The 27255-nt window shown below is 45.2% G+C and overlaps 1 protein-coding gene across 3 annotated transcripts in view; it reads right to left on the reverse strand.

Moving 5' to 3' along the window:
* Positions 1–2219: 2219 nt before the first annotated feature.
* The window catches only part of FAM210A (family with sequence similarity 210 member A), a 79144-nt gene continuing 54108 nt past the window's right edge, over positions 2220–27255 (reverse strand). For all 3 annotated transcript variants that reach the window (XM_040431861.1, XM_040431859.1, XM_040431860.1), the window contains exon 5: positions 2220–3796. In XM_040431861.1, coding sequence (XP_040287795.1) covers positions 3527–3796 — 270 coding nt within the window. In that variant the 3' untranslated portion in view covers positions 2220–3526. The remainder of the gene's footprint in view (positions 3797–27255) is intronic.

The raw sequence follows: 27255 nt of genomic DNA on the forward strand, positions 1-27255 counted from the left end.
TTTGAGTTCAGTTGTCCAAGTGGGCGGCCTTAGTCATTAACAGCTATCTATATATACACATACTTGGATAGGGATGGCTGCCAATAACTGATAAGACAACCCACTTGGCTACTGAGGTCAGAAATCACAGATATTTTAATGAATAAATTAAATTGGCAGAATCTTAAAAAAATAAATAAATAATAATAATAAATATATAAATATATATATATATATATATAGACTGTGTAGAATCAGGGCAGCACTCCTTGTAACAAACCGATGGGTGCCAGCGGTGTAAACACCTTACCAAGGTGTGTGATATAAAACAAGAAAAGACACCGCAGCACATCCGTTGGTGAAAAGTAGTGGATCTTTATTCACCCTTGCGACGTTTCAGTCCACTTGCTGGGACTATTATCAAGCCTTGATAATAGTCCCAGCAAGTGGACTGAAACGTCGCAAGGGTGAATAAAGATCCACTACTTTTCACCAACGGATGTGCTGCGGTGTCTTTTCTTGTTATATATATATATATATATATATATATATATATATATATATATATATATATATATATAATATATTAATCTGCTCGACTCCTTATAACATGTTAGCTGTAGATTGCATAGCATTTTGTAGTGACAGGTCCTCTTTAAATTGTCACTGTTGTTTCAATAAACTTTGCATAAATCATTACCACAGGTGAATATAAGAAATTTACAATATATCTTAATAGGAGAAAAATGCTTCTTTCTCTCCTGACCTAAACCTACACTCTCTGCTATCTTGAGAAACAACGGTTATTCACCAAAGAATCAGATTACATGCTGACCATAGAAGACTATGGAAAGGGGAGGGGTTAGGAGGAGAGAGCCGCAGAGAGAGCCAGCAAACATTGTGCCCATAAAAGACTATGGAGAGGGGAAGACGAATGAGCTACTAGATGGAGAAAAAGACAGACATTCTCTAATAAGCTATATTACAAATTTTTATATTCACCTGTAGTATTGATTTATGGAAAGCTTGTTGACACAGCAGGGACCCTTTCACTTTGGGGACAATATAAACTAAACACAACCAATAACAAAAGCAGTTTTTAAACGACTTTATTCACCTGTCAGCAGTAATAAGGAATTGAAATCATAATCATAGGCTAACAAATGCACACATTTAATTATTTTAGCAATAATAATTTGATCTGCACAAAATCTTCTAGGTCTGGACATGTCTGCTATACAATTAAACCTTTCCAAAAGTTCATCTCTTTATTACTCAGACCAGAGTTCCTCTAACAGATTGTCAGCCCCATTATATATTACTCAAACTAGCCATCTCCCCCTAAAAGACCCATTTTCAATGGTAATTCTGGGAGGTCGTCTCAGAGGTTTCACTGTATCTGTAAACCAGAGGATTCCAGGCAAGAACATAGTGAGTCAGTGTACTGGGAATATAATTGTGTGAAAGGTTAGTGCTTGTACATGGTCACAAGGTACAGCCAAGTATTCTGCAGAAAAGCTGGAGACGGGATACATAATCATGATTTACAGGTCTATAAGCAATGAAGACTAAGCTAGAACGCAACAGAAGCAAATACACACAGATTAAGGGTCCATTCACACATCCGCAGAATGGGTCCGCATCCGTTCCTCAAATTGCAGAACGGGTGCGGACCCATGCATTCTCTATAGAGCAGGAATGGACGCGGACAGCACACATAGTGTGCTATCCGTATTTCCGGAGCGCACCCTCAAATAGAACATGTCCAGCAATTCCAGACAAGAATAGGCAGTTCTATAGTGGTGCCGGCCGGGTGTATTGCGGATCCGCAATACACTACGGACGTGTGAAAGGACCCTAAAACTGGGTTTTGGTATTGAAATTTAATTAACAAAATTATGATTAACAATATAATAGAATCAGCACTAAGAAAACGTAAACACAACTTTCCCCAAAAGCTTTATAATAGAAATCTAATAATTTTGTCAAATTTTGGTAGCCATTTTGTGGCGATAAGTGTTTCGTACCATGCTATGAAAGATATCTATATGTACACATCTTACGCCATATATAACTAACTAGTCTTTTCTTGAAAAATGTCACTGCTTCAGTAGTGTTTTATGTCGTTTTTGGGAGTGTTGCCAACCTGAACCCACAGGATCTTAGGGCTCTATGATGCCCTTAGTTAAAGGCTATGGCCACCTTTGGGGCATTTTTATCATTGCATTTTACTCATTTTAAAAATATTTTGTTTTCACACTGAATCAGTCAGGGAGCTGCTCTGACAGTTCAATCTGTAGCCTTCTTCTTTGAACTCCTGACAGCTCATAAACACTCCTTATAAGAATTTAGCTTAAATGAATATTTATGAGTTTTCATGAGTTCAAAGAGGAGGGCTTCAGATCGAGCTGTCAGAGCAGCCCCTGGACAGATTCAGTCTGAGGTAGAGAAGAATAGTCCGTAGGGGCAGTGAAAGTGAAAGCTGTAGAAGAAAAATTATGGACCATTTTTAATAAAGACCAATTGAAAGAATGATTTTTTGCCCAAAAGAGTAAAATGTAATTATAAAAAATTGCCCCTAAAGATGTCCAAAGCCTTTAAACTTGTGATCAGGCTGCATCACATGCATGTAATACGAAAACACAGTATATCCAGGAACATGGAAATGTTCATTTGGTAAAGGCCAGAAATGGATCAGGTACAAAAGGAGATTTCCTTCATTCATATTTCACATTCCTTTTGCAGCTTTGGCTCAAAAAACACCACCAAATCGGTAGCATTTTTAGAAGAAAAAAAAAGGCTGGAAACTCCTCTTAGGGTGGAATCAGCAACCTTCAGCACTCCAGCTGCTATGAAACTACAACTCCCAGCATGCAAACATGCTCGGCTCTCATAAAAGTGAATGGAGCATTCTGGGAGTTGTAGTTTCACAGCAGCTGGAGTGCCGTAGGTTGCTGATCCCTGCTCTAATCAAAGCACTTTATAATGGACAATTAACAATTGCCACCAATATATCTATAAGTCATCAGTTATAATATTAAAACTTCTTTGTGCTTTCAGATTGCAAAGTACCTTAGAAAACTATGTAAAACAGTTTTCACAAAGTACCGGGTGATACTATGCTGGGTGAACAGAAATGGATTATATGTAAAATTGCAGTGATGGGGGGGGGTTCCTACTTTAAACCTCCCTCCCACCCCGACATGCTTCTGACCCATTACTAGGATGAACCAGCGGCTTGCCCGGTGTGTTATTACAATTTGCTGTAGACAATAGGAAAAGCTTCTAATATTACGTCTAACTTTACATGGATATGAAAATGTGCCAATAACTGTAAAAGCCATAGACAATGTTAACTTGTAATATATATGTGATTTCTAGGAACACGTTCCTGTGCAGACTAAACAAGTGTATCGATGTGTTCAGAGTACGGTAACTCCATGCAGACCTCATATAACAAAAACGGATAAAAACAAATGCAGTTTTCTCTGCACAATTCCAGGAAATAGATAGTCTGCAATGATGTTAAGATGCACTCATCATCTTCTCATTCCTCCTTCTTCTTCCTAAAAGTGAAGGACTCTTTGGTTTCTTGGAGCTTTCCGGAGATCCTGTCTTTTGTTACTTCCATCTTCTCACTAATAATGTCTCTGGTTTCCTCCATTTTCTCACTAAAACGTTCTTTAGTCTCCTCCATTTTGTCCTGTATATAGTCTTTCACTAATGGTGGTGTGGACAAGTAGCCATATTTTCGGAGATATTTAACACTTACAGAAGTCCCTCCTAATGTTACAGTATATCGGATTGGGGTGGCAATCTGAATGAGAAACAAAAACAGAGGAAAGAATATGGTTTATTGTAGTTATTTCTGCACTTCCACCTGTATTTGTACCGTTTGTACACCCCAAACAGCGCAGCGTTCCTCTCGCATTGAAGAGAACACCATTCAATGGAATGAATGGGAAAAATGCAGCTTGCATCACTGGAGAAAGAGCAACACAAGTCACACAAGAATGACTTCGCACCCATGTAATTTTTATTGTTTCCTTACACTCTAGAATGAAAACAAAATGGAAAATAGGAGACGTGGATTTCTATGGAGCCATTCAGGAAAAAGGGCGATAAGAATGTTCTTTGTGCCCAATTAATACAACTGTCAAGACCAATCTTCCCGCTAATGTCGCACAACACTGATCTATTAGGATGAAGTTCAAATATCCACTAGTGTTTAAAGGGTAATAAAAGATAGATGGTCCATGTATTGATCAAGGGTTCTGAACATGGACGCACTTGCAGGTCAGAGTAGTGCAGTTCTAGAGTGGGGGGGGGGGGGGCGGAAAAAAAAGCATAAAAGAAGCCTCAAATTAAAGTTATTTGAAAACATATACGTTTCAGACCATAAATGCTAGACTTAAGGTGCATTCACATGACCGTATCCATTTTGCGATCCGGACATGGATGGCATCCTTGTTCTGTCTTGATCTCGTATAAAGCTCGTCATACTCTGTGTGGTAATTTTTGAGCTTACACCACATATATGTACAATGAGGTTGATGTAGATTTCCTGCACCACTTATTTTCTGTGCTACTCTGCATAGACAAGATCCAACCTAACAGGCCATTATTTTATGAGGACAGAATAAACGCTAAGCTCTACTGGTATCTCCGGTACCTTGGATCTCTTCCATACCACGTATGAGGACCATTGAGCAATACTGATGAGGAGTCACTAGGTTCAGGGTTCTACAAGGATATTTTCCAAAATCCTACTTTCCTATTCCCACTGAACAGTTGGCGGTTTGTAGATGTCTCACTCTGACACCCCTGCCAATCAGCTGTTTGAAGGGGCTGTAGCGCCTGTGTCATCTACAATGGTCACCAGCATGCCGTTTACATTGTAGTGGCAGCGCAGGGTAATTAAAACTTCTCTTATTCAAATGATTTGGACGAAAAGCTGTAATTAGCCTGCACAACCGCTACAATTTAGATGGCGTACTGGTGAATGCTAAAGAGAACACACCGCTTGCCTCTTCAAACAGCTGATCTACAGTGGTGTGGCAAGTTGGACCCCCCAACAATCAGATACTGATGACCTGTCCTGAGGATGGGCCCTAAAATGTTAAAAGGACCTGCTAACTCTTTTATCCCATGTATTGTTAATTTTTACAGCTAACATCCCTCAATTCTTCAGAAATGTCCCATGTAAAGTATTTTAAAAGCTTGTTCGCACAACTGTCCAGTTAGCCAGTAATAGATTACGCTTTTACTGCAAAACATTTTTTTTTTACTTCCAGCCTTCCCACAGTCCTTTTTTTTTTTCCATTCACGTAGCCTTATGAGGGCTTACATTTTGAGGGACAAGTTGTAATTTCTAATGGCACCATTTACAGTTGCATACCATGTAGTAGGAAGCGGAAAAAAAATTCCAAATACGGTAGAATTGAGAAAAAACGCAATTCTGATAAAGTTTTTTTTTTTTTTACACTGTACACTATGCGGTAAAAATTAACCTGTTATCTTCATTCTCCAGGTCAGTACGGTTACAATGATACCACACTTGTATACTTTTTCTTGCGTTTTAATACTGAAAAAAAAAAATTGAAACCTTCTAATTTTTATAAACATATTCTGACCCCTATAACTTTTTTGTAGTTATATGTACTGGGCTGTGTGAGAGCTCATTTTTTCCGGGACGGTCTGTTCTTTTCAGTGATACCAATTTGAAGTGTGTGCGACTTTTTGATAACTTTTTATAAAATAATTATTGGGCAATTGAAGTGACAAAAAATGGCAAATTGGCATTTTTTTTTTCCTGTTACGCCATTTGCCGTATGCCATTAATATTGTTATATTTAAATTGTATGGGCATTTTCGCACACAGCGATGCCCATGATGTTTATTTTTATTATTGGTTAAGTATTTTTAGGAAAGGGGGGTGATTTGAACTTTATTTTAAATTTGTAAAAACTTTTTTTTCCTTTTAAGTCACCTTGGGTGACAATAACTGGCAATTAGAGTTGAGCGAACACCTGGATGTTCGGGTTCGAGAAGTTCGGCCGAACTTCCCGGAAATGTTCGGGTTCGGGATCCGAACTTCGTCCCGAACCCGAACCCCATTGAAGTCAATGGGGACCCGAACTTTTCGGCACTAAAAAGGCTGTAAAACAGCCCAGGAAAGAGCTAGAGGGCTGCAAAAGGCAGCAACATGTAGGTAAATCCCCTGCAAACAAATGTGGATAGGGAAATGAATTAAAATTAAAATAAAATATATAAAAATAAACCAATATCAATTGGAGAGAGGTCCCATAGCAGAGAATCTGGCTTCACGTCAGCAGAGAAACAGTCTTCATGCCATAGCAGAGAATCTGGCTTCACATCACCCACCACTGTAACAGTCCATTGTCATATATTTAGGCCCCGGCACCCAGGCAGAGGAGAGAGGTCCCGTAACAGAGAATCTGGCTTCATGTCAGCAGAGAATCAGTCTGCATGTCATAGCAGAGAATCAGGCTTTACGTCACCCAACACTGGAACAGTCCATTGTGAGATATTTAGGCCCAGGCAGAGGAGAGAGGTCCCGTAACAGAGAATCTGGCTTCATGTCAGCACAGAATCAGTCTTCATGTCATAGCAGAGAATCAGGCTTCACGTCACCCACCACTGGAACAGGCCACGGTCACATATTTAGGCCCAGGCACCCAGGCAGAGGAGAGAGGTCCCATAACAGAGATTCAGGCTTCATGTCAGCAGAGAATCAGTCTTCATGTCATAGCAGAGAATCAGGCTTCACGTCACCCACCACTGTAACAGGCCACTGTCACACATTTAGGCCCCGGCACCCAGACAGAGGAGAGGTTCATTCAACTTTGGGTTGCCCCGCAATATAATGGTAAAATGAAAATAAAAATAGGATTGAATGAGGAAGTGCCCTGGAGTACAATAATATATTGTTAAGGGGAGGTAGTTAATGTCTAATCTGCACAAGGGATGGACAGGTCCTGTGGGATCCATGCCTGGTTCATTTTTATGAACGTCAGCTTGTCCACATTGGCTGTAGACAGGCGGCTGCGTTTGTCTGTAATGACGCCCCCTGCCGTGCTGAATACACGTTCAGACAAAACGCTGGCCGCCGGGCAGGCCAGCACCTCCAAGGCACAAAAGGCTAGCTCTGGCCAAGTGGACAATTTGGAGACCCAGAAGTTGAATGGGGCCGAACCATCAGTCAGTACGTGGAGGGGTGTGCACAGGTACTGTTCCACCATGTTAGTGAAATGTTGCCTCCTGCTAACACGTTCCGTATCAGGTGGTGGTGCAGTTAGCTGTGGCGTGGTGACAAAACTTTTCCACATCTATGCCATGCTAACCCTGCCCTCAGAGGAGCTGGCCGTGACACAGCTGCGTTGGCGACCTCTTGCTCCTCCTCTGCCTTCGCCTTGGGCTTCCACTGGTTCCCCTGTGACATTTGGGAATGCTCTCAGTAGCGCGTCTACCAACGTGCGCTTGTACTCGCGCATTTCCCATCACGCTCCAGTGTAGGAAGTAAGGTGGGCACATTGTCTTTGTATCGGGGATCCAGCAGGGTGGCAACCCAGTAGTCCGCACACGTTAAAATGTGGGCAACTCTGCTGTCGTTGCGCAGGCACTGCAGCATGAAGTCGCTCATGTGTGCCAGGCTGCCCAGAGGTAAGGACAAGTTGTCCTCTGTGGGAGGCGTATCGTCATCGTCCTGTGTTTCCCCCCAGCCACGCACCAGTGATGGGCCCGAGCTGCTTTGGGTGCCACCCCGCTGTGAATATGCTTCATCCTCATCCTCCTCCACCTCCTCCTCCTCATCATCATCCTCGTCCTCCAGTTGTGGGCCCTGTCTGGCCACATTTGTACCTGGCCTCTGGTGTTGCAAAAAACCTCCCTCTGAGTCACTTCGAAGAGACTGGCCTGAAAGTGCTAAAAATGACCCCTCTTCCTCCTCTTCCTCCTGGGCCACCTCCTCTTCCATCATCGCCCTAAGTGTTTTCTCAAGGAGACATAGAAGTGGTATTGTAACGCTGATAACGGCGTCATCGCCACTGGCCATGTTGGTGGAGTACTCGAAACAGCGCAACAGGGCACACAGGTCTCGCATGGAGGCCCAGTCATTGGTGGTGAAGTGGTGCTGTTCCGCAGTGCGACTGACCCGTGCGTGCAGCAGCTGGAACTCCACTATGGCCTGCTGCTGCTCGCACAGTCTGTCCAGCATGTGCAAGGTGGAGTTCCACCTGGTGGGCACTTCGCATATGAGGCGGTGAGCGGGAAGGCCGAAGTTACGCTGTAGCGCAGACAGGCTTGCAGCAGCAGGGTGTGAACGCCGGAAACGCGAACAGACGGCCCGCACTTTATGCAGCAGCTCTGACATGTCGGGGTAGTTGCGAATGAACTTCTGCACCACCAAATTCAGCACATGCGCCAGGCAAGGGATGTGCGTCAAACCGGCTAGTCCCAGAGCTGCAACGAGATTTCGCCCATTATCGCATACCACCAGGCCGGGCTTGAGGCTCACCAGCAGCAACCACTCGTCGGTCTGTTGTTCTATACCCCGCCACAACTCCTGTGCGGTGTGGGGCCTGTCCCCCAAACATATGAGTTTCAGAACGGCCTGCTGACGTTTACCCCGGGCTGTGCTGAAGTTGGTGGTGAAGGTGTGTGGCTGACTGGATGAGCAGGTGGAAGAAGAGGATGAGGAAGCTGAGTAGGAGGAGGAGGAGACAGGAGGCAAAGAATGTTGCCCTGCGATCCTTGGTGGCGGAAGGACGTGCGCCAAACAGCTCTCCGCCTGGGGCCCAGCCGCCACTACATTTACCCAGTGTGCAGTTAGGGAGATATAGAGTCCCTGGCAGTGCTTACTGGTCCACGTATCTGTGGTTAGGTGGACCTTGCCACAGATGGCGTTGCGCAGTGCACACTTGATTTTATCGGACACTTGGTTGTGCAGGGAAGGCACGGCTCTCTTGGAGAAGTAGTGCCGGCTGGGAACAACATACTGTGGGACAGCAAGCGACATGAGCTGTTTGAAGCTGTCTGTGTCCACCAGCCTAAATGACAGCATTTCATAGGCCAGTAGTTTAGAAATGCTGGCATTCAGGGCCAGGGATCGAGGGTGGCTAGGTGGGAATTTACGCTTTCTCTCAAATGTTTGTGAGATGGAGAGCTAAACGCTGCCGTGTGACATGGTTGAGATGCTTGGTGACGCAGGTGGTGGTGTTGGTGGTACATCCCATGTTTGCTGGGCGGCAGGTGCAAACGTTCCTCCAGAGGCGGAGGAAGAGGCCGAGGCAGCGGCAGCAGCAGAAGAGGCCGAGGCGGCAGCAGCAGAAGAGGTAGCAGGGGGAGCCTGAGTGTTTTTAAGGTGTTTACTCCACTGCAGTTCATGCTTTGCATGCAGATGCCTGGTCATGGAGGTTGTGCTAAGGTTCAGAACGTTAATGCCTCGCTTCAGGCTCTGATGGCACAGCGTGCAAACCACTCGGGTCTTGTCGTCAGCACATTGTTTAACCACCTCAGCCCCCAGTGCTTAAACACCCTGAAAGACCAGGCCACTTTTTACACTTCTGACCTACACTACTTTCACCGTTTATTGCTCGGTCATGCAACTTACCACCCAAATGAATTTTACCTCCTTTTCTTCTCACTAATAGAGCTTTCATTTGGTGGTATTTCATTGCTGCTGACATTTTTACTTTTTTTGTTATTAATCGAAATTTAACGATTTTTTTTGCAAAAAAATGACATTTTTCACTTTCAGTTGTAAAATTTTGCAAAAAAAACGACATCCATATATAAATTTTGCTCTAAATTTATTGTTCTACATGTCTTTGATAAAAAAAAAATGTTTGGGTAAAAAAAAAATGGTTTGGGTAAAAGTTATAGCGTTTACAAACTATGGTACAAAAATGTGAATTTCCGCTTTTTGAAGCAGCTCTGACTTTCTGAGCACCTGTCATGTTTCCTGAGGTTCTACAATGGCCAGACAGTACAAACACCCCACAAATGACCCCATTTCGGAAAGTACACACCCTAAGGTATTCGCTGATGGGCATAGTGAGTTCATAGAACTTTTTATTTTTTGTCACAAGTTAGCGGAAAATGATGATTTTTTTCTTTTTTTTTTTTTTTCTTACAAAGTCTCATATTCCACTAACTTGTGACAAAAAATAAAAACTTCCATGAACTCACTATGCCCATCACAAAATACCTTGGGGTCTCTTCTTTCCAAAATGGGGTCACTTGTGGGGTAGTTATACTGCCCTGGCATTCTAGGGGCCCAAATGTGTGGTAAGGAGTTTGAAATCAAATTCTGTAAAAAATGACCTGTGAAATCCGAAAGGTGCTCTTTGGAATATGGGCCCCTTTGCCCACCTAGGCTGCAAAAAAGTGTCACACATCTGGTATCTCTGTACTCAGGAGAAGGTGGGGAATGTGTTTTGGGGTGTCATTTTACATATGCTGGGTGAGAGAAATATCTTGGCAAAATACAACTTTTCCCATTTTTTTATACAAAGTTGGCATTTGACCAAGATATTTATCTCACCCAGCATGGGTATATGTAAAAAGACACCCCAAAACACATTCCTCAACTTCTCCTGAATACAGAGATACCAGATGTGTGACACTTTTTTGCAGCCTAGGTGGGCAAAGGGGCCCATATTCCAAACAGCACCTTTCGGATTTCACTCGTCATTTTTTACAGAATTTGATTTCAAACTCCTTACCACACATTTGGGCCCCTAGAATGCCAGGGCAGTATAACTACCCCACAAGTGACCCCATTTTGGAAAGAAGAGACCCCAAGGTATTCGCTGATGGGCATAGTGAGTTCATGGAAGTTTTTATTTTTTGTCACAAGTTAGTGGAATATGAGACTTTGTATGAAAAAAAAAAAAAAAAAAAAAAAAAAAAAAAAATCATCATTTTCCACTAACTTGTGACAAAAAATAAAAAATTCTAGGAACTCGCCATGCCCCTCACGGAATACCTTGGGGTGTCTTCTTTCCAAAATGGGGTCACTTGTGGGGTAGTTATACTGCCCTGGCATTTTCCAGGGGCCCTAATGTGTGGTAAGTAGGTAAATGACCAGTGAAATCCGAAAGGTGCTCTTTGGAATGTGGGCCCCTTTGCCCACCTAGGCTGCAAAAAAGTGTCACACATCTGGTATCGCCGTATTCAGGAGACGTTGGGGAATGTGTTTTGGGGTGTCTTTTTACATATACCCATGCTGGGTGAGAGAAATATCTTGGCAAAAGACAACTTTTTCCATTTTTTTATACAAAGTTGGCATTTGACCAAGATATTTATCTCACCCAGCATGGGTATATGTAAAATGACACCCCAAAACACATTGCCCAACTTCTCCTGAGTACGGCGATACCAGATGTGTGACACTTTTTTGCAGCCTAGATGCGCAAAGGGGCCCAAATTCCTTTTAGGAGGGCATTTTTAGACATTTGGATACCAGACTTCTTCTCACGCTTTGGGGCCCCTAGAATGCCAGGGCAGTATAAATACCCCACATGTGACCCCATTTTGGAAAGAAGACACCCCAAGGTATTCAATGAGGGGCATGGCGAGTTCATAGAAATTTTTTTTTTTTGGCACAAGTTAGCGGAAATTGATATTTTTTATTTTTTTCTCACAAAGTCTCCCGTTCCGCTAACTTGGGACAAAAATTTCAATCTTTCATGGACTCAATATGCCCCTCACGGAATACCTGGGGGTGTCTTCTTTCCGAAATGGGGGTCACATGTGGGGTATTTATACTGCCCTGGCATTCTAGGGGCCCTAAAGCGTGAGAAGAAGTCTGGAATATAAATGTCTAAAAAATTTTACGCATTTGGATTCCGTGAGGGGTATGGTGAGTTCATGTGAGATTTTATTTTTTGTCACAAGTTAGTGGAATATGTGACTTTGTAAGAAAAAAAAAAAAATTCCGCTAACTTGGGCCAAAAAAAAGACTGAATGCAGCCTTACAGGGGGGGGGGGGGGGGGGGGGGGGGGGATCAATGACAGGGGGGTGATCAATGACAGGGGGGTGATCAGGGAGTCTATATGGGGTGATCACCCAACTGTCATTGATCACCCCCCTGTAAGGCTGCATTCAGACGTCCGTATGATTTTTACGGATCCGATCAGTCTATCAGTGGATCCGTAAAAATCATGCGGACATCTGAATGGAGCTTTACAGGGGGGTGATCAATGACAGAGGGGTAATCAATGACAGGGGGGTGATCAGGAAGTCTATATGGGGTGATCACCACAGTCATTGATCACTCCCCTGTAAGGCTGCATTCAGACGTCCGTATGATTTTTACGGATCCGATCAGTCTATCAGTGGATCCGTAAAAATCATGCGGACATCTGAATGGAGCTTTACAGGGGGGTGATCAATGACAGAGGGGTAATCAATGACAGGGGGGTGATCAGGGAGTCTATATGGGGTGATCACCACAGTCATTGATCACTCCCCTGTAAGGCTCCATTCAGACGTCCGTATGATTTTTACGGATCCGATCAGTCTATTAGTGGATCCGTAAAAATCATGCGGACATCTGAATGGAGCTTTACAGGGGGGTGATCAATGACAGAGGGGTAATCAATGACAGGGGGGTGATCAGGGAGTCTATATGGGGTGATCACCACAGTCATTGATCACTCCCCTGTAAGGCTGCATTCAGACGTCCGTATGATTTTTACGGATCCGATCAGTCTATCAGTGGATCCGTAAAAATCATGCGGACATCTGAATGGAGCTTTACAGGGGGGTGATCAATGACAGGGGGGTGATCAGGGAGTCTATATGGGGTGATCACCTCCGTCATTGATCACTCCCCTGTAAGGCTGCATTCAGACGTCCGTATGATTTTTACGGATCCGATCAGTCTATCAGTGGATCCGTAAAAATCATGCGGACATCTGAATGGAGCTTTACAGGGGGGTGATCAATGACAGGGGGGTAATCAATGACAGGGGGGTGATCAGGGAGTCTATATGGGGTGATCAGGGGTGATCAAGGGCTAATAAGGGGTTAATAAGTGACGGGGGGGGGGGGGGGGGGGGGGGTGTAGTGTAGTGGTGCTTGGTGCAACATATTACTGAGCTGCCTGTGTCCTCTGGTGGTCGATCCAAACAAAGTGGACCACCAGAGGACCAGGTAGCAGGTATATTAGACGCTGTTATCAAAACAGCGTCTAATATACCTGTTAGGGGTTAAAAAAATCACATCTCCAGCCTGCCAGCGAACGATCGACGCTGGCAGGCTGGAGATCCACTCGCTTACCTTCCGATCCTGTGAACGCGCGCGCCTGTGTGCGCGCGTTCACAGGAAATCTCGCGTCTCGCGTCTCGCGAGAGGACGCACCGGCGCGTCCACCCAGAACAACAGGACCGCCGCAAAGACGCAATCCTGCGTACGGCGGTCCTGAGGAGGTTAAAGAAGTGCCATGCCAGGGAACTCCTTGAAGCTGCCTTTGGGGTGCTCGGTCCCAGATGGCGGCGGTCAGTAGCAGGCGGAGTCTCTTGGCGGCGGGTGTTCTGATTTTGCCCACTGCTCTCTCTTTGTCTTTTGCTACGCTGTTGGCTCGGTCTCACCACTGCCTCTTCCTCCGAACTGTGAAAGTCAGTGGCACGACCTTCATTCCATGTGGGGTCTAGGACCTCATCGTCCCCTGCATCGTCTTCCACCCAGTCTTGATCCCTGACCTCCTGTTCAGTCTGCACACTGCGGAAAGACGCAGCAGTTGGCACCTGTGTTTCGTCATCATCAGAGACGTGCTGAGGTGGTATTCCCATGTCCTCATCATCAGGAAACATAAGTGGTTGTGCGTTAGTGCATTCTATCTCTTCCACCCCTGGGGAAGGGCTAGGTGGATGCGCTTGGGAAACCCTGGCAGCAGAGTCTTCAAACAGCATAAGAGACTGCTGCATAACTTGAGGCTCAGACAGTTTCCCTGATATGCATGGGGTGATGTGACAGACTGATGGGCTTGGTTTTCATGCGCCATCTGTGCGCTTTCTGCAGAAGACTGGGTGGGAGATAATGTGAACGTGCTGGATCCACTGTCGGCCACCCAATTGACTAATGCCTGTACCTGCTCAGGCCTTACCATCCTTAGAACGGCATTGGGCCCCACCAAATATCCCTGTAAATTCTGGCGGCTACTGGGACCTGAGGTAGTTGGTACACTAGGACGTGTGGCTATGGCAGAACGGCCACGTCCTCTCCCAGCACCAGAGGGTCCACTAACACCACCACGACCATGTCCACGTCCGCGTCCCTTACTAGTTGTTTTCCTCATTGTTACCGTTCACCACAATAAGAAAAATATTATTCGGGCCAATGTATTGAATTAAAATTCAAGCCTTTTTTTTTTACAGACACCTAACACTGTCTGGCTATCTATTTAGGTACCGTATTACACTAATACAGGCACACCAGTAATGACAGATTTGGTTGAATATAAATGTGAGGCCTATTTTTTACGCGCTGTGTGACAGATATACGTTTAATCACAGAATTAGACTTGTATCTGCACTGTAGCGTGTGTGTTAAGTTTTTCTGAATGACACTATCAGCACCTTCAATCTAAGATATCCTTTTTGGGATAGATTTAAAGTAGGCCTGATATAGCAGAAACTACTAATTTTGAGAATGGCAAATTTGGGAATAGTTTTTCAACCCAGAACAAAAACTGTGCTTTTACGGTCACTAAATATAACTTGACCAGCTAAAACAGTACTGATTTGGAGGAATAGAAATGTCAGGCCTATTTTTTAGGCGCTGGGTGACAGGCTCAACTTGCACCTGATGTAGTATATGGCCAAAAAATAACCACACTATTGATGGTTAAATGCACTTGGGTGACACAGGCTCAGACTGCACCTGATGTAGGATATAGCAAAAAATAACCACACTATTGATGGTTAAATGCACTTGGTGGTAGCTTGTGCTGGCGCACCACAAGCCACAAAATGGCCGCAGATCACCCCAGAAAAAAGTGATATAAAAACGCTCTGGGCAGCCTAAAAAAAGTGAGCAATTCAATATCAGCACTTCAATGATCCACAGCTGGAGATCGATCACTGAATTAAGTCTTTTGGAGGAGTTAATCTGCCTAATCTCGCCCTAACATCGCAGCAGCAACCTCTCCCTACGCTTGTATCAGCAGAGTGACGTGCAGCGCTACGTGACCCAAGCTTATATAGAGCCTCGGTCACATGCTGCACTGGCCAATCACAGCCATGCCAATAGTAGGCAAGGCTGTGATGGCCTCTTGGGGCAAGTAGTATGACGCTTGTTGATTGGCTGCTTTGCAGCCTTTCAAAAAGCGCCAAGAAAGCGCCGAACACCGAACCCGGACTTTTACGAAAATGTTCGGGTTCGGGTCCGTGTCACGGACACCCCAAAATTCGGTACGAACCCGAACTATACATTTCGGGTTCGCTCATCCCTACTGGCAATCATTAGATTGCCCATAGTGTTCATTGATGGCTATATAGCCATCATTGAACACTTCATTTTCAATATAACAATACAATGCTGCCACCTAGTGGCCTGTATTGGTATATACATGAAATAGGCACCAAAGCCTGCTTGAGACTTCGGGCTATTTCGGGAATGTAACAGGTTCCCTGATCTCAGTCGGGCAACGTTGTTACTGGAGCGGAAGTGCGCGACTTCTGCTTCCGAACTGATCAGATGTTGTGGTCACATTTGACCACGGCATCTGAAGGGTAAAATGTATGCGATCAGCCTTATGGCTGATCGCATACATGTGCCGCGGGTCTCTACTATTTAAAATAGCAGAAACCCGACGAACATCGCGCCCACTGCACCCGCGTGGGCGCCATGTTCAGGGTCCGGACTTCCGCTGTACATATACGGCAGAAGTCCTTAAAGGGTTAAAATATATATTTTTAGTGGTTTTGCATTGCTACACTTTTCAGTACTTAAAAAAAAAATAATAATCTAGATGCCATCCCGGCAAAATGGACGCTTTTGGCACACATCTGTCGCATAAAAACCGCAGGTGTATATGAGTAATATGTCATATATACCTGGTGTGAGACAGTGACAGGTCTCACTCAGGTTAGAGGCATGGAAGGGGTGGATAGTGTGGTCCACACCCCTGTTCCACCTCAGGTGAGACAAGCTGGAGGTAATCAGCCTGGCATAAGGCACCTCCCAGAGTGTCAGAAAGGGGGTAGTGTGTTACCTGTGGACAGAGGCCTGGAGGCTCTGTCTGTGTGGTCTCAGCTGGGCAAGGCTGAGGGACCACAAGGCTGGGAGATAGCCTGGAGTTGGGGGACGCAGCGACGCCTGGGAGGGTCGCAGGGCCATAGACAGGCAGACTACTGAGCCCCAATCCCCCACAAGAGACACTGAACTGGAGACAGTGGGCGTACTGTGCTCTGTACAGCCAGGAGGCTGTGGGACATTGGCTGACAAAGCCGCATGTGTTCACAGGGTGTGAACTGTGACTTTAGGTGAGTCAGGATATTATATGTTTAGTTAGAGCCCAGCCGGGCAGGTGTTTATTTTGTACCATTTATGTTTGGATTGCTGAGGAGCCAAATAAAGTGATGTTTGGACCAGAAACTTGGTGTCTGGCGACGATATTTGTGTGAATCACCCCCGGAGAAGAGCTAACCCCCCACAATTGGTGTCGGATGCGGGCAGGTGTCCCTGCTGATAAGTAAAAATGCTGGAAGCCTGCTAGTTTGCAGAGCAGAGACTGCTGGTGTTAAACTGGACATTTTTTTTTCTGTGGTGCAAACAGTGCAGGATTTAAAGGGCCAGAAGCCCAGTACAAGAGACTGAGCAGTGGAAATGGCTGCAAAATGGTATAGCCCGTGGGAGAAATCCTGCGAGTTAGTGATCGGCGGAATCCCGCTGGGGGTCAGTCTAGACTCCCGCCAGCAAGTGTCTCGGGTCCTGCCTGGAATTCTGGACTTTGTAACAAGGGGGCCAGAGACAAAAACTACGGTGTCACTGACCTTTGTGACGGACTATGGCTCTGTGCAATGGGAGCTGTTAAAATGTGAGACACTGGAAGTGGAATTTGTACTGGGCAAGGACTTTCCATTGTTTGGGCAGTTGTGGAGCGGAGTTCCTGATAAAAGGCAAAGATATGCCGTTGCCAAGGGCAACCGTCGGGAAGACAAAGAGGTGGAGAGCGGCGCGGTTCTCAGGAGTGCATATCTTCCCTGCGACTGTGTCTGGAGTCCTGGAGAGGAAGTGCGGAGGTGCAGTAAAGCTGTTGCTAGGAGCAACCACAACCTTGATGAGTCTGCGGGAGAGAATGTCACTGCTTTACCAGAATGGTTGATTATAAAGGGTAAGACTGTTCCTGTTATTAACTATGTGGCAGACCCAGTGACAGTGAGCCGGCGGCAGGGGATACCTGCTGGGCCGGTAGGTAATAAGTCTTTGTCTGGACAGGCGGATAAGCCTGCTGTGATTGCTCCCTCGCAGAAATCTACAGGGGAGAAGGTTTCTGTGTTCCCTCAGTTGCCCATGACCAAAGCTAGTTTTGGGATGACAAGGATCCGGGATCCCATGCTAGCCCGGGTAAGAGAGAGCACAATATTCAAACCTGAGACTGGTAAAATATTAAAGGTGCTGGACAGTCGTGCGGATAAGGACTATCCGCTGATTTTCACTGAGCGTGAGACTCCAATGAGAACAGAGACTGATGAATTTGATGTTACAGATACGCTCATGCATGAGGGAGTGTTGGGCCGTGATATCGGTCTGTTGCTGTGGGGTAAGGTAGACACTTCTGCAGATAGTGACGAAACTCCTGCAGAACCTGTACCTGTCCCTTTAAGTGAGGATCTAAGGGAGCTGCACTTTGACCTGCATGGGGAAAGAATATTGACCATTGGAAACAATGGTGCTGGTCAAGTGCAAAGTGATGGTAAAAAATGTGCGGAAATGCATAAGGAAAATATGATGTCATATGAAATATGTGGTGACAGTGATATAACTTTTCCGTTGCAGGTTGTGGTCAGGGGAGAAGCGCCCCCTGGTGGTAAAAATGTAAATGATAAAACTTTATTTTCTGCATCTGCTATGTTTCATGAAGCGCGATATGACGTAATCAAAAAGTTTGAAGACATGCCTATAACTAGTGTGGAGCAAAGCCCAGCTCCAGCTCAGTGTTTGAAGGTGCAGGAGAATATGATAGGGTTAGAGGGTGTACCGCACGTACCAGAGGGGGAAATGCAGTCTCCACAATGTTGGTTGGTTACTAAGGAAGTGTCCCAGGTGGGGATTAGCTCATCGGTGCCCCTAGAGGTCAGAATTAATAATGACACGAGCGGTATAGGTGACGTATGTGCTGTGACCGATAGCAACCCAGAGAGTGAAGCTACCATGTCAAGGTCCTGTGAAACAAAGGTGGTTACTAGTAGCGACCAGACAGTTATATCTGACGAGATGAGAATTAAGTCGGGTGACGTCAGCCTAGGGTCTGAAGCCCATATCCAGACAGTTGTAGGTGACCTGACACGACAGTACAGCTGCAAACAGGAGGATGATCTCTCTCTCTCCTCACGCTCCCTAGAAACGTTAGAGACGGGACTAGCTGTCTTCACAGAGCAACTGAAGAAGGCTTCAGAAAGGGCAAAGAAGGAGAGCCAGAAAGAGAATGGTGATACTCCTACATCTGCTGCAGCAGAGCCGAGCAAGGAGCAGCTGGAACCGGAGGCCAAAAAGCGGGGCACTTCCCACAAGCTTGTGCAAAAAGCTGAAAAGAAACTGCTGAAAAACATGGAGTTGGTGGTTCAGCGCCTGGAGAAACAGGGTGTGACATACAAAAAGGGGGAGAAAACCAAGAACAAACTTCAGCGAGGATTGGATGATCTGATGGTGGACCTGGACCACCAGAAGCAAGTTATGTCTAATCCAGCGAAGAAACAGGAGAAGTGTGACTGGCTCCTAGCTGAAGAGAAATACATCTCGGCTCGATATGGTGAAAAACGTGACCAAACAGAGACTGATGCTTGGGAAAAGGAGACCAAGGCCCTCTCCTTGGCTAAAGCCATGGAAGAAGCGCTTGAGGAGCATGCTGAATTGGAGAGGCTGAACAAGCAACTCAGAGCAGAGAATGAAAATCTCATGAGCTTAAAAGATGAGTTGGAGAAATCTAAGTGTGCTCTCAAACAGCAGGTGGAAGGTGAGAAACCTGAAGAGGAGAGTTCTCTGGAAGATGTCAAGAAGCCAGAGCCTGTTAAAAATGGGACTGGAGAGGGTGGCACTGTGGTGCTGGCTGTGGCAGAGAAGATGGAAGATGCTTCTGCTAAACCAGATGATGGGGCTGATGTGGATGCCGAAGACCACAGACCCGTGGTAGCGTGTAGCCTAGGCCTGGAAGACATCCCCTCTGCATACAAGGCCTTCCAAATAGCCAGCAGCCTGCTGGGGAAGAAGTACGAGGAGGTGAACGATCAGTTTACGGATCCGGGCTATTACAATGGGCTGTATCTCCTGAATCCTCCACAAAATGAGAACGGGGTCCTGGGTGAGCCTCTGGAGAAAATGACAGAAGACGAGGAGTCTGCTGAAGACCCTGGTGCCTCCTGCCTCGATGAGGGGGAGGGGTTAACAGGGCAAGTGTATGGTGCCATGTCCGAGAAGGATGAGAAGGCGGTCAAAGAGACTGGAGACTTCAAGAAGACAAAGACTGAAAAAGTTAAGGCCGATATGTTGGTTGACATGAAGTCCCCATGTTCTACAGAGACCAAAGTTAAGCCAAAGGGAGCCGCGGCCGAAGTGGAAAAAGCCGCTAAAGAAGCAGAGGTCTCTAAAACTGTCATAGTAGCTAGCGTAACTACTGTTGGAAAGAAGGTAGAAGTGACCCAGATGCACGTAAAAGAAGCGAGTAGAGGCAAGCATGCTCTGCAGAAGGAGCCCTGCAAAGCAAAGGAGAAAGTGTCGGGATATGACCATGACTCGGAACAGTTCAGGCAAGAGCTGCAGCAGTCCAAGAAAGGACGTGAGGTGCATGTACAGGAGCCAGAGGATCTAAAAAGAGAGAGAGATCAAAATATACGACAGCGCATCATTATCACTCGGGAAAGAGTAGGAAAAGAATATCTGGCCATGAGATGGGCACATGAGGCCTTTAGGCAGTTTCGGTTAGGCAAGATGTTGGTTTTGGTGATAAACCAAGCTCTGCTGGCGTGGATCTGGCAGAACAAAGGGAAGGTACGTGTCACTGAGGTTCCTGGCCTCGGTGAAATAAGAATCGGTAATTTTCTGTGTCAGCGGCAGCTAGTGCTCGCTGACACTGGGTTACTTAGTGTGGCTGTAAAGCCAATCTGGGCCGGTTCTTATTGGGAGCAGCCAAAGAGCAGGGTGGGTGGCTGTTCCCCACGTCCAGGCCAGGTCGATACCCTCTCACCAGCCTCCCGTGGTTATGCAGGTGTTCACCCTCACGGGCTTGAACAAAGGGGGGGGATATGTGAGACAGTGACAGGTCTCACTCAGGTTAGAGGCATGGAAGGGGTGGATAGTGTGGTCCACACCCCTGTTCCACCTCAGGTGAGACAAGCTGGAGGTAATCAGCCTGGCATAAGGCACCTCCCAGAGTGTCAGAAAGGGGGGTAGTGTGTTACCTGTGGACAGAGGCCTGGAGGCTCTGTCTGTGTGGTCTCAGCTGGGCAAGGCTGAGGGACCACAAGGCTGGGAGATAGCCTGGAGTTGGGGGACGCAGCGACGCCTGGGAGGGTCGCAGGGCCATAGACAGGCAGACTACTGAGCCCCAATCCCCCACAAGAGACACTGAACTGGAGACAGTGGGCGTACTGTGCTCTGTACAGCCAGGAGGCTGTGGGACATTGGCTGACAAAGCCGCATGAGTTCACAGGGTGTGAACTGTGACTTTAGGTGAGTCAGGATATTATATGTTTAGTTAGAGCCCAGCCGGGCAGGTGTTTATTTTGTACCATTTATGTTTGGATTGCTGAGGAGCCAAATAAAGTGATGTTTGGACCAGAAACTTGGTGTCTGGCGACGATATTTGTGTGAATCACCCCCGGAGAAGAGCTAACCCCCCACACTGGATACAGTTTTTTATCTACTTATGTATACAGCCATATACCATTGATTGTCCAGTGCCGTAAACCTACACTTCACCGCTTCTGGCTTGCATGCAAACAGCTGACCAGGGCTGCAGTGCAAACTGCACAACGCAGGAGGAAGTGGTGGGAATAGGATTTTTATTTTAAAGGCTTTTAGTTGGGGGGATTTTTAGGATAAATTTGGCGACCCCTTTAATGGCCAGATGTCTGAAATTACCCTTAGCTCGTTATTAGATGGCTCAATCTGCTGAATCCCTCATTTTTATTTCAGTGGGGAAAAGAGAACAAGTAGTTGCCAGAAAATAGACTGGGCATGTTACGCTGCCCATAAACGGATTAGATAATTAGGTGATCTCACCAGAACCACCATAGAGATGGCCAATTTAAATGGGTATTACAGGACTTAAAGGCTATGTATACCTTCGGATGCAATTTTTTTTTGATTGCATGTTACTTATTTTTGGCAAATTTTTTCTAGCCGTGTGACTGGTACTTTCACTTTGTGCAGGTTCATCTCATAAACCTTACTTCTAAACTACTGAGTTCATAAACACTTATTTAAGCCACACACTGAGCTATAATGAGTATTTATATTGTCAGAGAGCAGAGATAAGGAGTCCGCCTGCTCTTGGTCTGACGGAAAAGACACAAAATTCAAAAGGGGGCTACTAGAGCATGTCAGCTCCGTACTGAAAAAAAAAAACTTCATATTTTTAATAAATATCAATTTAAATATATATTTTTTTTGCTCAAAATGAGTACAATGCAATAATAAAAAAATTGCATCCAAAGATGTACATAGCCTTTAAATAGTGGCCAGGGTATGTGCTTCATACCCAGTCCCATTCACTTGTAAGGGGATATGCTAAGTTCTAGTGTGCTGCAGCTCCTTGTATCAGAAGATAGTGGGTGTTGGACCCTCACAGATGTATCCTAAAGAAAAAAAAACTTTTTAAAAACACCACTGAAGTAAATGTCCTGTAGAAAAACAGGCCATTTCAAAGCCAAATCCTAAACTTTTTATTTTTATGAATCTTTATTCTTCTTAAAAAATTAATTACAACTTCACAGTATTATTTATACATTATAAAGCAGAATAAGTACAGTTTACATATTGCCCAACCCAATTTTACCCCAATGCCTGTTGCTACCTTCCCAGAGGCAGAAGAAAAAAAATAAAAAATCCTAAACCTTACTTAGGAAATGTTTCATCAGCTCTAAAAGCCTTACACCACCCATCTGCTCCTGGACATATTGATCTGTTTCTTGAGTAATTTTATGATATTGGTTAAAAGGAAGACAGATGCAACAGGAGGAGGTAGTGACTAGTACTTGTAAGCATCCTACTGGAGCGGACATGTCAGTCACCAGGGTTTCCCATGAAATCTATAAAAGACTCCTATTTTCCTTTCATGGCAGCAAAACTTAGTCTCTGGCAAGGAAGAACTTGACACATTCCCTTCATTAAAGATTCAGTTGCTGCATTTGACATATACATTCTTCAATTCCCTTTACCACAATGGTCTAATTATCAAGGTATCCAAGTATCTAGTGGAGCGCCAAGGGAAAAATAATCACATCCTCTGTCAGAAATTTTGAAGCAGGATGTTATTCAGAGGAAGCTTAACAGAGACGTATTGTGACAGATTAAATATGATGTATGAGAAATTCAGTCACAAGATAACCATCGTAAACACCAACTGCAAAAGTAATAAAGAAATAATCAAACAGTAGCTCCCAAATATTCCAGTCCAGGGAACCTCCAAAGCACCAAACCCAGCAGAGGAACCCTTACATGTCCGTAGAGACATCAGATCCAGCTGGATATAGCCAGATAAGCTATGGAGAGTCCATAGGCAAGTAAAAAATAAATTGGCATTGGATGACGGCTATCTCTGAATTGAACTGCCCATTGGACTCTCAGGCCTCATGCACATGGCCGTATTTTTCATATCTGTGCTATCCGCATTTATCCCTTTAATTAAAGATTGCACGTGTTCCATCAAGCTTTTCCTCATCCATCTGCACTCAATCCCCCATAATGACAAAGTGAAAACAGAATGTTAGAAATCTCTGCTAATTTATTGAAAGGGAAAAACTAAAATCTTGGATTGACATAAGTCTTCAGACCCTTCACTCAGGATTTAGTTGAAGCACCTTTAGCAGTGATTACAGCCTCCAGTCTTCTTGAGTATGATGCTACAAGGTTTGGGATCTTCTGCCATTCTTCTTGGCGGATCCTCTCAAGCTCTGACAGGTTAGATGTGGACCGTCGGTGGACAGCCAGTTTCAGGTCTATCATGAGATGTTATAATGGATTCAGGTCAGGGCTTTGGCGGGGCCACTCAAGGATATTTACAGAGTTGTCCCTAAGCCACTCCTGTGTTGTCTTGACTGTGTGCTAAGGGTCATTATCTTGTTGGAAGGTGATTCTTCCATCCAGTGTGAGGTCTAACACTCTGGATCAGGTTTTATTAAAGGGTTTCTACCATCAGAATTACTGTTATGCAGCCGACTGACATTAGCGATGCGCTAATGTCAGCACTACATAACAATATGTTTTTTACATTTCTCCCTGCAGCCATTCTGATAAAATAAGCACTTTTATAATATGCTAATGAGCCTCTAGGTGCTATGTGGGCGTAGAATCAGCACCTAGAGGGTCCGTCTACTCACCCTTTATCCCGCCCAGGTCCTCCGTTCTGCCCGCCCCCGCTCCTCTTGATTGATGTCACGGTTCGCAGCATTGCTGACGAAATCCCGCGCCTGCGCCGTTCACTTCTGTCTTTGGCGCAGGCACAGTAAGTGAAGGCCGCTCTCCTGGTGCCGGCTTCCTCACTGTGACGTAGTTGGCGCAGGCGCAGTGAGGAATCCAGCACCAGGAGCGCATCATTCACTCACTGCGCCTGCGCCAAATACAGAAGTAAACGTCACAGGCGCGGGATTTCATCAGTGATGCTGCGAACCGTCACATCAATCAAGAGGAGAGGGGCGGGCAGAACGGAGGACCTGGGCGGGATAAAGGGTGAGTAGACGGAGCCTCTAGATGCTGATTCTACGCCCACATAGCACCTAGAGGCTCATTAGCATATTATAAAAGTGTGTATTTTATTAGAACGGCTGCAGGGAGAAATGTAAAAAACATATTGTTATGTAGTGCTGACATTAGCGCGTCACTAATGTCAGTCAGCTACATAACAGTAATTCTGATGGTAGAAACCCTTTACGAATATCCCTGTACTTTGCTTCATTCAGCTTTCCCTCAACCCTGACCAGTTATCCTGATCCAGCCGCTGGCAAACACCACCACAGCATGATGCCGACACCACCATGCTTCAGTGTAGGGGTGGTATTGGATAGGTGATGATTAGAGATGAGCAAATCAAAGCTGACGAAGTGGAATTTGATCCGAATTTCAGGAACAATTTGATTTGTACCAAAGCCGAATTTCCTTGAGATTAGTGGTAACGAATCGTATTTTTTCCTAAAATGGCTGCTGCACGTGTGTGGACATGGAGAAAGAAACTCTGGGAAGGCGGGATCACCCATAATGTCATGCATGCAGCCAATCAGCAGCCAGCAAGCCCTGTGATGTCACAGCCCTATAAATAGCGTCAGCCATCTTAGATTCTGCCATTTACCAGTGTACTTAGTGCAGGGAGAGATGTCAGAAGGCACTAGGGACTTCATTGTGCTAAAAAAACTATTTACAAGTTCAGGGAAAGATTATTCAAGGTGTAGGGAAAAGATAGGGAGGAATCATTCCACAGCTTTTATGTTGAAAATGGTTCAGTAGGGGAGGTTACAGCCTGGGTAATAGGAACAATCCTATTACACCTTGCTGCACTGACTGGGGACCCAAATTGCCATTATATAGTATATAGCTCTGTAATTCCAGCAAACCGTTCTTATTAGGGTGCAAGTGCTGTTTGATACAGGCATTAACAGGGTTTATTACGACAAACTATTGGTGCAGTTATGTTCTAAAGCATTTTTTGGACAGTATTAATGGGGAAAAAAGGGCTTATTAGTTAGTGTGTTGAAGTGCTAAAATTACAGTCCTTTTTGTCGTGTATTAGTGGCAAAAGTAAAATATATTTGCCACTCAGCGGTGCAGTTATCTGTTCTAAAGCCTTTTGTGGCGTGTATTAGTGGAAAAAGAAAAAATATATTTGCCGCTCAGCGGTGCAGTTGTGAGAGATAGGTTTTATTTATATATATGTACTGTATTACTCTTTTCTGTCCACAAGATGGCAGAAAACCAGATGTGTGAGCCTCATGTGCATTTCTTTGTCTTAATGTCACTGGGGAAGGGGGAGTTAGGTTGCCATTCTTGAATGTGCCAATGAAACTCAGGGATAAAATTAGCAAACTACTCCCATTTTGTCAAGAATGTTTCTTGAACAAAGCTCTCTTGCTCAGGTGGATGAGAAGATGCTTTCATGAAACCAACTTGTGTGTCTGGTCTCATTATGAAAGCAGTATGGTACGTACATTCTTATACTTCTAATTGATTTGGCACCACACAAAGAAGATGAGAAATCGCATGAATTGCGATAACACAGCCTTTTGTGGTGTGTATTACTGGAAAAAGAAAAAAATATATTTGCCGCTCAGCGGTGCAGTTATCTGTTGTAAAGCATTTTGTGGCATCTATGAGTGGTTGACTATCTTCGACTTCGTCGCAAGTGACATCAGACACCCCCAGCCAAGAGTCAGTGGGTTCATCAGACACAAACCTTAGTTGGCATGACGTGCCCTCACCTGTTTCTGTCCTTTTCTGTACCCAGAGCCAGAGAAGTATTGTATGCTGTGGGCTCAGCTCCACTATACAGTGAGGACGAGCTACTAGAAGACAGTCAGCAGCTACTGGCAGGCCAAGATGTGGAGGAGACATCCGCCGCTTCCTCCACTAGGCGGGCAAGTAGTGATGAGGAGAGTGGCAGGGGAGCTGGTGTAGCTGATCGCGCTTGGGAGCCGTTTGACAAAGGGGCTTCATTTTTTTTCCTTTATATAATAATGTAATATTATAATATCCGGTGTCTCCAAGATAAATCTGCAGCGTGGGGGCCCCGTGTAGCTTCTACACACTTTCAAAATAATCCTTAGATGCCGAATGGCCAGGACGCTCCATGACCTTCCCAGGAGCTTCTGTCGGGATCAGCAGTTCAATTCTGAGACGTCCGTATAGTGGGGGGGGAATCCGAAGACCCTCTCCATCTCCATGCACCACAGGATGTCCTCCTTTCCATCCATGATGACTGGGAGCTCGTGATTTTTTCCCTGACGAAGAGACCAGGGGCTGGTAGTTATGGTTTGAATCTTGATGAACTTCGCAACTCTTCCGGGGTCCAAGCAATCTTGAAACTTTGTCTTCACAATGTCTGTAGCTACTAGAGGCCTGTTCATGCCAGGCAGGTTCCCCCAGAAGTATCTGGCCCGATGAGCAGCCGACACCGCACTTGCATCAATCTTGACAGGATTCGTCTCCAGGTGGAGAGAAATTGTTTTTTGGAATGCTTTCTCCATCGCAACCACGTTCTCGAATAACCAGAAGACTGGACGATTCTCTCGTGTCTTAGGCAACACTTTATTTAATAATCGTGGAAAGTCAAAAAACAGTCGTCGACTGCCCCCATAAAGGCCTTTTCAGTGCGGGTTAACCACAGATTGAATTATCAAATCGAATTGTCCCTATTCTTCAATCTGTTAAATTAAATTAAAAATATTAAATGGAACCAAAACTTGATTAAAATTGTAAGAAACTAAACTTAAATTCGCCAATATATTATCCCAATCTTAGAGGGAAATTCCCGGACAATCAATTTGCCAAGCCTTCTGTCCTGGGGAACGTGTATTATTAAATCATGTTTTAGGCAACACTTTATAAGTGACGCCGCTTCCGCATCCACGTTGTCACGCCGTTGGTCGTGCGACAATGTCTGCCTCGTCCTCCTCATCCTCCACCATGTCCTCAGCCTGCACTGCAGGGACAATTCACAGTGCCCCTCCAGCATACCACATGTGCAGGGCATGGCGGTGTCACGCTGTTCTGCACCTCGTTTGCTCCACAGACAGGATCAGTTTTTTGGGGGTTATTGTTCTGACGGATCAGAGGAAGGGCAAAATAATCAGTGACGTCAACACAAACTTACTGCTGACACC

Source organism: Bufo bufo, chromosome 5 (assembly GCF_905171765.1).
Source record: "Bufo bufo chromosome 5, aBufBuf1.1, whole genome shotgun sequence".
Taxonomy (NCBI): domain Eukaryota; kingdom Metazoa; phylum Chordata; class Amphibia; order Anura; family Bufonidae; genus Bufo; species Bufo bufo.